Source organism: Fukomys damarensis, unplaced genomic scaffold (genome assembly GCF_012274545.1).
Source record: "Fukomys damarensis isolate Sample0158 unplaced genomic scaffold, DMR_v1.0_HiC HiC_scaffold_4, whole genome shotgun sequence".
Lineage (NCBI taxonomy): Eukaryota > Metazoa > Chordata > Mammalia > Rodentia > Bathyergidae > Fukomys > Fukomys damarensis.
This window is the reverse complement of record NW_022900916.1, coordinates 37,062,322-37,074,707: the sequence shown is the minus strand read 5'-3', so window position 1 is coordinate 37,074,707 and position 12,386 is coordinate 37,062,322. Positions and strand designations below refer to the sequence as shown.

Genomic DNA, 12,386 nt, shown 5'->3' with positions numbered 1-12,386 from the left:
GATGAGGTTTGCTGCTTGATTGGATTGGGGACCCAGGGAGCTCAAGGAATCACAGACTGAGCGTGGGCAACTAGCAGGACGATGATGAGAGAGGGGTATCGGAGGACAGAGTGGGTCTCAGCAAAGGCAGCCTCAGTTTCAGGTGTACACAACTGCTGGACTGGGATGAGGAGAGAAGTGCCGGGTGCCGGGTGATGAGCACAGCAGAGGGGAAAGGAAGTCGTGGGATGAGAGGTAGTGAAGGAAAAGCGTGTAGAGAGAGAAGCCCATGGAGGCCCACGGATCCGTAGCATTGGGGAAAAGAAATCTGAATATTTGGACTAAAAGCTACCTTCAGCCCTATAAAGAAAAAAAGACCTTTTCTCTTTATATAGTACCAAAATTTTCTTAGCACTTTTAATAAAGTATATGCAACTGTACAGTTTAAAAGCATAGCAATTGTTAGTATGGCCCTATATTTGGCATATTTCAACGATACTATCTTAAAATCTCATAGCAAACAGATTTAACACATAGCAAAAGCAACTAAAAGCTCCTCATTTGGGCATCAACTTTTAAAATACAGGAACTTTTTGAAAACTTCTTGAAAAATTTACAAACTATACAAAATGGATGCATATACTGTACTCGAGAAGACATTGGTTTTAGATATTTCCAAGTTAACATAAAAGTGATGGGAACAATCTCCCTTAGTCCAGAAAATACATGCAACTACTAGCAGCTACTTCTCATAACTTGGTACCTTTCCACTCTCTAGGTATTTTGAAAATACTGTTATCTAAAACCTTTAAATGAATAGGACATCACCAGGATCTTAAAGAAAGGAACTTTAAAACCCAGTTAATTCTGCTAAGTTTAACCCAAGAGTTGACTTTTTTTTTTTGGAGACAGGGTCTCATGTAGTCGAGGCTGGCTTTGAATTCCCCATGTAGCTCAGACTGGCCTTGAACTCAAAGTGATCCTCCTGCCTCAGCCTCTGGACTGCTGAGATTATAGGCACACACCACCACACCCCAGTCAAAAGTTGACTCTTTAAAATGCCAATGCCAAGTCTCTTCTGGTAATCTTTAAAACATATATCTATGTTTTATATATATTAATACATTACTATAGCCGGGCATGGGGGCACACACCTGTAATCCCAGCACTTGGGAGGCTGAGGCAGGATGATCGCTGTGTGTTTGACACCAGCCTGGGCTACATAGTGAGTTCCAGGTCAGTCTCAAAACTACATAGTGAGACCCTGTCTCAAAAAACAAAACAAAACAAAACAAAACAAAACAAAACATAAAAACATTACTTAAAAATTAATTTCATTTGTTTAAATACAGGCTTTAGATTGATTTGCAGATTACTGGAGGATTACAGAGATAAGATCAGCACGTTTTCTTTTAAGTACGTGCACTGCTAAATAACACAACTAAAATCCATTTTTGAGTGGAAGAATCAGGTGGATAATGCTTATTTGGAGGTTACAATGAAAAAAGCTATTACATTTATTTAACCAAGAGAAATCGCAAATTTCGCATTAAAAAAACAGTTCAGTGTTGTGACTTTTTATCAACTCAAATTTTTGAAAGATACACATTCCTTGGAGCAGAAGATACAGGACATATTTTCACAAGAAAATGGTATACTAGCTCATTTTCTGTTAAATCTCTCACATACATATGTAGCTTATTTCAGAAGAGACAGTGGCTAAGAGATGCTTAGATCCAACTTCTTCTGGTTTAATAAAAGCCCCAACATTTGGAATTAAATGATCCATTACTCGCCAAAAATCCATAAAATATTTACACCAGACAGACCAAGATTAACTCTCCTGTAAAGTGAAAAAAATAGCTTTAGTAAAATTGCTTGTCAAGCATGTAAGGTCTTTTTCTAATAATGAAAAATAGAATCTTTGTAAGAAATGTTTAATTGATGACATTTAATGCAATTATGCAATAAAATGTTACATACATGGTTTATCAGGTGAATTGTTTTTTTGTTTACTTTCTTAAATGCTTAAAATCTAAGTTTAGAGTAAACAGATTTATGGAACGTTGAAAATTAACTTTAAGAACTATCACATCAGATAATAAAAGTAATGGAATAGTTTTAGTAAGATTAGAGTATGCCTTAATTTTTTTCTTTTATTGTTTTTGTACCGGGGATTAAACTTGGGTCTTTGTGCTTGAACTTGGGTCTCTGCGCTTGCGAGGCAGGCAGCGAAAACCATTGAGCTAAATCCCTGGCAAGTATGCTTTAAATTTTAAAAATGGCTGGGCCTGGTGGAGCACGCCTATAATCACAGCATTTGGGAAACTGAGGCAGGAGGATCACTGGGAGTCAGAGACCAGTCTAAAGTACATAAGACCCTGTTTCAAAAAACCAAAAACTAAAACAAAACCACACTGTCAACCAAACAAAACAAAGTAGTCCTTTAAGATAGTTAAGAATAACTACAAAACAATATATTTATGTAATATAGAAACTTCTGTCTTCTATATTACATCTAACAAAAAGTATTTATGTATATACATATTTACAACTAATTATTCCTAGAAAGTAGAAATACATGTTTACTGACATTGAAAAATGTTCAAGATCTACTGTAAGATTAAAACATCAGATCTCAGAGTAGTAAGTTTGGGAATAAAACATTTTTAAGCAGAGAAAAACAAGCGATTTGCTCAGAAAACAGTCTGGAGATGTAAATCCAGCACTGTTAACCCCTACCCTATGGGAGGTGGGCAGAGGATGAGCAGAAGGGCATCTTCACTTTCTACTTTGTACCCTGCTTTATGGCTTAAATATTTCTCTACCAGACATATTATTTTTATAATAAAAAATGCATGAAGAATCATGTTTGTTAAGTTAAATGGCTCACAAAAGTGATTTTCCTATTTAATCTTTCTTGTACGAAAAGTATGCATGATAAGAGAGGCTGGTAAATGGTCATCAATTTCTGTTCATGTCTGTCTAATAACTTTTTGTGTGTGTGTGGCGGGGGTGGATGTGAGGAGTTCAGGACCAGGCTTTGGACTTGTGGTGATCCTCCTGCTTCAGCCTCCAAAGTGCTGGGATTACAGGACTGTGCCACTACACCTGGCCTGTTTTGTACCTTTTGAATCTAATATATTTAAGGACAGGAGTTTTTGTTTCTCAGAACATTACTGTCCAATAGAAGCATAATATAATGTGGACCTCAAATACAAATCACATACATAACACTGAATTTTCTAATAGACCTTTAAGGAAGAAGAAGCAGATGAAATTAATTTTAAGACTATATTTAACCTGATATATCCAAAATAGTATTTAGGTGTCTAACTAATATATAAATTATAAAAATACTTGTTTTAGTATTGTGCCTGTGAAATGTGGTATATATTTTACATTGCAGGCATCTCAATTCAGGCTCGCCATGTTTCAAGTGCCCAACAACTATTGTAGTGGACACTGCAGTTCTGGAACACACACAACCTCTAAATCATGAACAAGATGGCCAGTGTGGGTCACACCTATAAACCCAGCACATGGGAGGCTGAGGCAGAAGGATCACTTTGAGTTTGAGGCCAGCCTGAACTACATAATGAGACCGTGTCCAAAACCAAGCAGACAGGCAGAAAAACACAAGAAAGAGGGCTGGGGATTTAGCTCAGTGGTTCTGGCGTCTGCCTTGCAAGCACAAAGACCCGAGTTCGATCCCTGGTACCAAAAAAAGAGAAAGAAAGAAAAACAGACAGACAAACACTCAAACAAAACATTTTAACAGAGATTCTTGTCAGAAGTGCAAGTGACCACAGACCCAGATGTCCTCTCCTTTGAGCCCTTCCCTACACTGTCAGACTTGAGTGCTAGTACAGCAGGGCTGGACCCAGAACAAAGGTCTTCAGACTTCTGGTCACACATTACCAGATTTTCCCAGCTTCAGCAGGGATACACCTACTTGAAATATTATTTGGTGTACTAAAATCATCAAAATGATAATAATGAAAGTTTGAGCCTGCTATATGAGTTTTGCTACTAAGTATGTAAATGACTTTAACAGACTATTTTCCTTCCTTAGTTAACAGTATTTTGGGATAGGCACCCTTTTCTCCAGATGTATAAACAATTTTCAGAATACTTTGTTTGAAATGGAACAGCTCAGAACAAAATAGATTCAAGGTTTTGTTTCGTATTTTAATTTTCAATCAGGCGAGAGCTTGAATTTTTTGTTTGCTTTTTGAGACAGAGTCTCACTGTGTAGTTCAGGCTGGCCCTGAACTCTTGGGATATTCCTGCCTCAGCTGGTGTGCCCACCATGCCTAGCCTAAGAGCCTAGTTTCTATCTCTCAGGGTTGTTCCTCCAGGAGATGCAACTAGAAAGTCCATGATATGGTTCAATTGCCCTTTATCAATTGGGAAATGGAGGGTCTGAGTAGTTACAGAACTTGCCAAAGACAGAAGAGCCCACTAGTGACAGGGCTGAGGTAAAACCAGAAGCCATATCCAGCGTTCAGTCCACAAATCTTTTGCTGTATGATGCTACCTTTCACAGGACCTTAATGTAGGAAGAACAACAGCAAATAAAGTACATATATATATATATATTGAGACAGGATCATCCTATGGTCTTCAATTCATTACGTAGCCCAAGAGGGCTCAAACTTGAGGTATCCTTCTGCCATGACCTCCTGAGTGCTAGGACAGGTATGTATCTCTATGCTTGTTAGGACATACATTTTTTAAAAGTTAAAAAAATTTTTTTTCTTAAGTACATATTTTTAAAGCATACTTACCCAAGCATTCCTGACTCTTTTGTCTTTATAATATAGAGGAACATTAATAATGTATGAAACATATTATTTCTGCCCTAGAACCAAGACAAAAAAGACAAGACTTAAAACTGAAAAGATTCAACCAGGTAGGTAAATGCAGATCTAAACAATTCACATCCAACAACTCAACATTTCCATATAGTTCAAATTTTCACTAACAAAGTAGCTATCCTTTCAGCTAGGAAGTGAGAACATCAGGGCAGATAAAGAAATAATTCTGAAAATCAAGGAATTTAAATCTAGCAGAAAAGGCAGACAGTAAACTAAGGGGCCCAACAGAGCATGAGGCATCTTTTTCACAGGGGTGTAGGATGCCACGGGAGCAAAGGAAGGCATGTTCTCTAGACTGCTGAGGCAAGGAATGCCATGCCTCTGCCTGCCTCTCTGCCTCTCTGCCCCTGTCTCCCTCCTCTCCTCCGTCCATCCACCCACCTATCCATCCATCTATTGTTTTGGTTTTTTGAGACAGGGTCTCATTATGTTCAGGCCGGAGTTAACTCACTATGTAGCACAGACTGGCCTTGAACTTGCAAGTAATCTTCCTGCCTCAGCCTCCTGAGTGCTGAGGTTACAGGTATGTGCCATGCCTGGCACAAGACTTTAAGACCTGAAACACAAACAGAAAGCTAACACACTGGGTAGATCTCACAAGTGGGAACAGCATCTAGTAAGGCCTAGAGGACAGCTATTCTGAAGTTGGTGTCCCTGTGCACTACACACAAAAAACGCCATATCCCAGCTGGGTATGGTGCTGCACACCTATGTGTGGAGTCTGAGGCAGGAAGATCACAAGTTTTGAGTCCAGCCTGGGCTACTGAGTGACATCCTGTCTCAAAATTATAAAAATTAAAAAGGGCTGTGCCCTCAGTGCAAAGGCTGTGTGGGTACTCTCTCTAGTACTGCACACACAAAAAAAGCTCTTTCCACAATACTAACACATCAATAAGAGCGTTAGGATAAAAGAGCTTTTAGTCATACTTTAAAATAAATGTTAAAAACAAGCTATTTCATCTATAAGGAACTCTTGGTATCAACTGCTAGCTCTAAAATCACACTACTATATATAATTATTGGGCTACAAAAATAGCTAATTTACGTTTTCAATTTACCAAATAACTTCCAAGATTTAGCTATTATAAATTGTGCTGCTATAAACATTATAGTTACTTTTAAAACGGTATAAGACCACATAAGTAATTTCAATCCATAAAAAAACAGAAAGATCAAAATAAAATTTTCTATAAGGTAATAAATAAATCAAATATTAACCATGGCTACCTCTGAATAAGTGATTTTTCTTCACTGTTTTTTGGGTTTTGGCCACACTAGGGATTGAAGCTAGGGCTTTTGCACTGAGCTACAGCACTACTCTTTTATTTATTTTTAATTTTACTTTTAATTTTAAGATAGCATCACACTAAATTATTCAGGCAGGGCTGGAACTTGGGATTCTTCTGCCTCAGCCTCCTGGCATATTGGAATTATAGGTGCATTCCACCACACACGGCTTTTTTCTTTATACTATCCCAAACTAAAATACTACTTTTATAGTAAATAGACAGGAATGTAAAAGAAACACATTTTTCCTAATTTGAAAAGCTTAATACTTTTCTACAAACAGGAGATTCTAATTTTAAAAACAACATCAAAGTGAGTCATCCATGACATTGTCTAACAGCAACTTCTATATACAGAAATACCTTTGGAAGATTGTACACATGACGCTGGTAGATGAGCTCATAATGTGGGGGGTTGATAGCACTCTGATAAATGCAAAAAACATTCTCATTTGTAACATCTGTAAAGAAGATACCTTATATTAAAAAATGGAATCACTGGATTTCATGTGAAAAACTCAACATGATCTTTCAGAAGTTTATACCTGGCTTATTGGGTGTCTGCACAAAATGCTGAGAAGTAAATGTTTTTCCATCAGGGTACTTAGGGTGTGGAGGTAATCTGGAATCGAGGTAGGTGCAAAATACATGCATGATGATCTGAAGGTGAGCAAACAGTTGTGCAAAGTTAGCAGGAATCTAGCATGGGTGCAACACTTTAAACATCTATAAAGATTCCAATTTTAACTTTTTACTTTTTTGGGGGGACCGAGAATGAACTTGGGACTTTACACTTGGGAAGCAGGCAAAATCCTTGGCTCTTAACATATTTTCTTAAAGAGGGAATTAATAAAAATCCTTTCAAGTGGTTATTTAAAATAAAATTTATGGAATGAAAGATAAAATCACATAATCCAGGCTAGAGAAGTTGGCTCAGTTATACAGCGATTGCACTGCAAGGCCTGGGTTTAATCCCCAGTACTGCAGGAAAAGGGGGTACATAATGGAGATAATATATCTATTCTTTTCATTGTAATTATTATTTTCAATAAAGTACTCACAAATATAATCTTTCCCTTTCAAATCTTAAAGAATTCAGTGTGTTTTAACAGATATGACTAGGCCTACTTAACATGATTAACTCAAAATTTAAATTGAAAAACTTATTTGCCATCAAAATAACCTACTTGCCCACCGGCCCACCCATCCATCTGTTTATCCAACCATCCATCCACCTCTTTTTGCTTACTGGGGATTGAATTCATGACTTGCAACATGCTAAGCAAGTGCTCTATTATGTACCTATACCCTCAGACCTTTTTATCTTTTAATTGCCTAGGCTGGCCTTGCATTTGTGGTCCTTGTGCCTCAGCCTCTCAAGTAGCAGAGATAATAGGAATGCACCACCACACCTGCTAAATCAGTCTATATTTTGATGGGAAAGTTTACTCTTCTACATGTGAAAAGAAAAATGCAATATGTCAGTCTACAAAGTAACCAATTATGTGTGGGAGAATGGGACACATGGGATGGGGCAGTTTAAACACTAAACTTCTACTCCCTAAATATTTACCTTCATTTTTTTATAGCAATCCTAGAAGAGCAGGTTCTTGTTTTCTGGTAAAGGGATCAATCATACCACCCATACAGTTAACAGCAAAAACAAGATAAAAAACACATATATTCAATTCTCAATTTGAAAGTCAACATTTAAAAGTTAATTATAGTTACTATACAGGATATAAAAAAATCCACATTTAAAAATCAACTTTTCTATACATCAATAATGAAGCAGCAAAAAAAAAAAAAAAATCAAGAAAACAATCCCATTTGCAATAGCTTAAAAAAATACATATATATATATATATGTATGTTAACCTTACCAAGGAGGTCAAAGATGTCTACAATGAAAACTCCAAGCTGGGTGTGGTGGTGCACATCTATAATGCCAGCTGTTTGGGAGGCTGAGGTGGGATGATTATTTTGAGTTCGAGGCCAGCCTCGGCTCCACGGTTCAAGGCCAGCCTACACTACAAAGTGAGACCCTGTCTCAACACACACACACACACACACACACACACACACACACACAAAGAAAGGAAAAGAAAATTACAGAATAGTGAAGAATTGAAGACTAAGAAGATAGACTGCCTATGTCCATGTTCAGATATTGGCAGAATATTAAAATGGCCATATTACCAAAAGCAATCTAGAGATTTGATGCATTATCAATTAAAATCCCAAGACATTTCTTTACAAAACTAGGAAAAAAAATCTTAAGATTCATTCAAAAGCACAAAAGACCTGGAGCAGCCAAAGCAATCCTAAGAGCAACAAGAGCAAGGCCAAAAACATCACAATTTCAAAGCCACAGTAACAAAAGCAGTATGTTGTGGGCACAAAACTAAACACACGGACAAATGAAATATAAGAAAGGACACAGAAACACAACTACAGACATCTGATTCCCAATAAAAAAGAAAAAATGTTAGAGAAACAACAATGTCTTTCACAATTATGCTGAGAAATTGGATATCCACATGCAGAAGACCGAAACTACATCTCTATCTCTCATCCTATACAAAAATCAATTCAAAATGGATCAAAGACATACATATAAGGCCTGAAACTTTGAAACTGCTAAAAGAACACAGTAGCAACACTTGAGGCCATAGGCACAGGCAAAGACTCCCTTAATAGCACTCCAACAGCATAGGAAATAATGGCAAGAACCAACAAATGGAGATACAGCAAATTAAAAAGTTTCTGCCCAGCAAGGGAAACAACCAACTGATGATTAGTTGCCTAAAGAACTAAAACAAAAAAACAAAAAAACAAAACACCAAAGAAGCAATAGCCCAATCAATAAATGGGCAAATCAATTAAATAGATACTTCTCAAAAGAAGTACAATTGGCTAAAAAGTGTATGAAAAAATTTTAACATTTGTAGCCATGAAGGAAATGCAAGCCCAAACTACACTGAGATTCTGTCTCAGCCCAGTCAGAGTGGCTATCATTAATATGAGGGTGGGACTGGGGCAGAGAGGGCCAGGCATGGTGGCATAGGCTGTGATCCGAGTACCTGGGAGCCTGAGGCAGGAGGGTCAAAAGTTGGAGCCTACCCAGGCATGGTGCTGGTGCACGCCTGTAATCCCAGCACTCGGGAGGCTAAGGCAGGAGGATTGCTGTGAGTTCGAGACCAGCCTGGGCTACATAGTGAGTTCCAGGTCAGTCTCAAATACATAGTGAGACCCTGTCTCAAAAAAAAAAAGAAAAGTTTGAGCCTAACTTAGCAAAAAACTAAAAAGGCAAGGAATGAATTGCAGTGCAAAGACCCTGGGTTCTTAGCACCAAACAAACAAACAAATCCCAATAAATGTTGGCAAGGGGTGGGGGCGCTGCAGGAATTCTTTTACACTGCCGTTGAGAATGTACTATTCACTATGGAAATCAGCATGGAGGTTCCTCAAAAAACTAAGAATAGAACTAACACCCCGTTGTATATACCCAAAGAAATGAAACTCAGCATACTATCAGGATGCCTGCACACCCATGTTTACTGTGGCAAAATTCACAACAGCCAAGATATGGACCAGCCTAGGTGTCCAAAAGAAGATGAATGGATAAAGGAAATGTGGTGTAGACAAAGGAGAACAAAATTATGTCATCTGCAGGAAAATGGATAGACTGGACCATGTTTTCCCTAATATGTAAAATCTAAAAAAGATGACATTAAATAGAAATTAGACCAAGGGGAAGGAAATACAGTAAAGTGGGATAGAAAGGAGTAAATGGAAGAGAGAGAAAGGATTCAAACACAGTTATTATGTGTTTATGAAATCATGATGCTGACGTGAATTTATTGAGGCAAAATCTGTTAACAAAAGGATACAAAACAGTATACATGGCACTGCCGAATTTTAAAAAATGCATGAATGTATAGAGATACCAACAATTTGCCTAGAATGTTGTTCACTTAACTGTATTGATCTGTCCCTGAGAGTGAGATGCTGCATATATTTTTTATTTTTGTTTAGGAGGGTTTTTTTAGTTGTCCTGTTAGAAGATGTTTCTATGTGGAGGAAATTAAAATTGCTTTAAGTATGTGAGGGGATTATGTTAATTAGCTTGGTTGCAGTAATCATTCAACAATATGTGTGTATCTCGAAATGTGATATAAACTGAAGGTATATATAATTTTGCCAATTATACTCAATAAAAAGATAGAAATACTATAAAAAAAACCCATGATTTTGAAAACTTAAATGCACAAAAACTCTTATGCTCTTTGATTTGGTAAATCTGACACTAGAAATTCTGAGATAATCCCAAATAAGAAAGAACTATACATTGTGCTATTTCTTGCCATATTATTTAGGATAGAAAAACAAAAATCCCTTGCCTTTCCAAGTTTCCCAATCTTTAAGTCTAACATAGGAGAACAGTTTGTGACAGCATGTAATAAAGGGAAAAATACTGAAGTATTGCAAAGTGGAAATGAAAAAGTGCAAAATACATAAATTTACAGATAGGATGATTACAATTATGATAAAAGCATTAAAAATGCAAAGGGAAAAATGCATACAAATATTAGCAATGGATGGGTTAAGATGCTGGTACTATACTACCATAATTCATTATGTGGAGCTTGGTTTGAAATTATTTTTTCATTCTTATTTTTATAATGGAAAAATTAACACACATGTCTCTAACAGCAATAGTAATAACCTAAAAAAAAATACATGTAGGGGGCTGGGCGTGGTGGCGCACACCTGTAATCCCAGCACTCGGGAGGCTGAGGCAGGAGGATCACTGTGAGTTTGAGACCAGCCTAAGCTACACAGTGAGTTCCAGGTCAGTCTCAACTATAGTGAGACCCTGTCTCAACCCCCCCCCAAACAAAACAAAACAAAACAAAAAAACAACAAAAACCAAAACAAAACAACCCCCCAAAAAACATGTAGGGACTTACAGCAGAATCGGTGGGTAGGTCAGTATCCCACTTCCGTCCTTTGAAGTCTCCACCTCTGTTCCATCGAAATGAGCTCATGCAGCCTCCTTGAGAAAGTTCTGTGCAACAAGAGTAAAATTTAAAAAACTAAACATCTGTAAAAGAAAACGATAAGGAACTCCAAATAGGGAAAGCACATCATGTTAAAAACCTGGTCAAAATACCCACAGTAAAGAAAGACAAAATATAAAAGATCAAGTTAAATATCATTATGAAGACTCACATAAAGCCAAAATGTGGGACAAATCTATCATTATGGATTTTCAAAAAGTCACTGGATTGGAAAATCTGAGTAGGGATTATCTATTCAGTAGTATTACAGAGCTGCTAAATTTTAAGGGATGGTAACTGCATTACAGTAATCTACAAGCATGTTCTTCTCTTTCAGACAAAAGGCATACTGAAAAGCGATGTTTCCAAAGCACATCCAAACAGTACAGCAAAGAGGCATGCGCACACACTTAGGGACAGAGTCAGATATGGTGTTCACTGTATTGTTTTAATAGTTTTTTTGTACAACTGATATATATTTGGGGGGTGTCCCAGGGATCGAACTTGGGTCCTTATGCTGTGAGACAGGCAGTGGAACCATTGAGCTAAATCCCCGGCCTGATAATTATTATATTTTAAAAATTGTGTGTGCACACACATACTTTTTGGATGAGCAAAACCTCGCTACAGGCAATCTTGCCAAAATATCTGAACCTACGCTTATAGCAAATAAACAAGACAGAAGGGTGTGTAAAACTATACAGTGGATTTATTTAGCAAAACCCAGACTGTGGGAAACCATGGGACAAACACTCTGATTTTTCTGACAAATACAGTGCAACGGTGGGGGGCCGGGAAGTGCAGGCCAGGAAGCCTATACTTAAACCTCTTAAATACAATGACTTACTTGAATGTCAATTTAAGCAGTACCAACAACATTGGTAACATTTTGAGAAGGTTGTTTGAACGTAAGACTTTAAGTATAGGGCCAGGGATTTAGCTCAGTGGTACTGCTGCTTGCCTTGCAAGCACAAGGTCCCAAGTTTGATCCCTGATACCAAAAAAATAAAATATTAAGTGTAAATCAGGCATGGTGGTGCACATCTATAATCCTAGCTACTTGGGAGGCTGAGACAAGAGGATCCCAAGTTTAAGGTCAGCCTGGGCAATATGTCAAGACCCTGCCTCAAAGAAAAAAAAAAAAAAAAAGGAGTTGGGAAATGTATGTAGCTCAGAGC

At 37.4% G+C, this 12,386-nt stretch overlaps 1 protein-coding gene across 4 annotated transcripts in view; it reads right to left on the bottom strand.

Annotated features, from left to right (window-relative positions):
• Window positions 1–1,263: 1,263 nt before the first annotated feature.
• Tmem209 (transmembrane protein 209) overlaps window positions 1,264–12,386 on the bottom strand; it is a 30,742-nt gene continuing 19,619 nt past the window's right edge. For all 4 annotated transcript variants that reach the window (XM_010633504.2, XM_010633507.2, XM_019208864.2 and 1 more), the window contains 5 exons: window positions 11,119–11,216; window positions 6,691–6,805; window positions 6,509–6,606; window positions 4,770–4,843; window positions 1,264–1,822 (listed from right to left, as the gene is read on the bottom strand). In XM_010633504.2, the coding sequence (XP_010631806.1) occupies window positions 1,768–1,822; window positions 4,770–4,843; window positions 6,509–6,606; window positions 6,691–6,805; window positions 11,119–11,216 (440 nt within the window). In that variant the 3' untranslated portion in view covers window positions 1,264–1,767. The remainder of the gene's footprint in view (window positions 1,823–4,769; window positions 4,844–6,508; window positions 6,607–6,690; window positions 6,806–11,118; window positions 11,217–12,386) is intronic.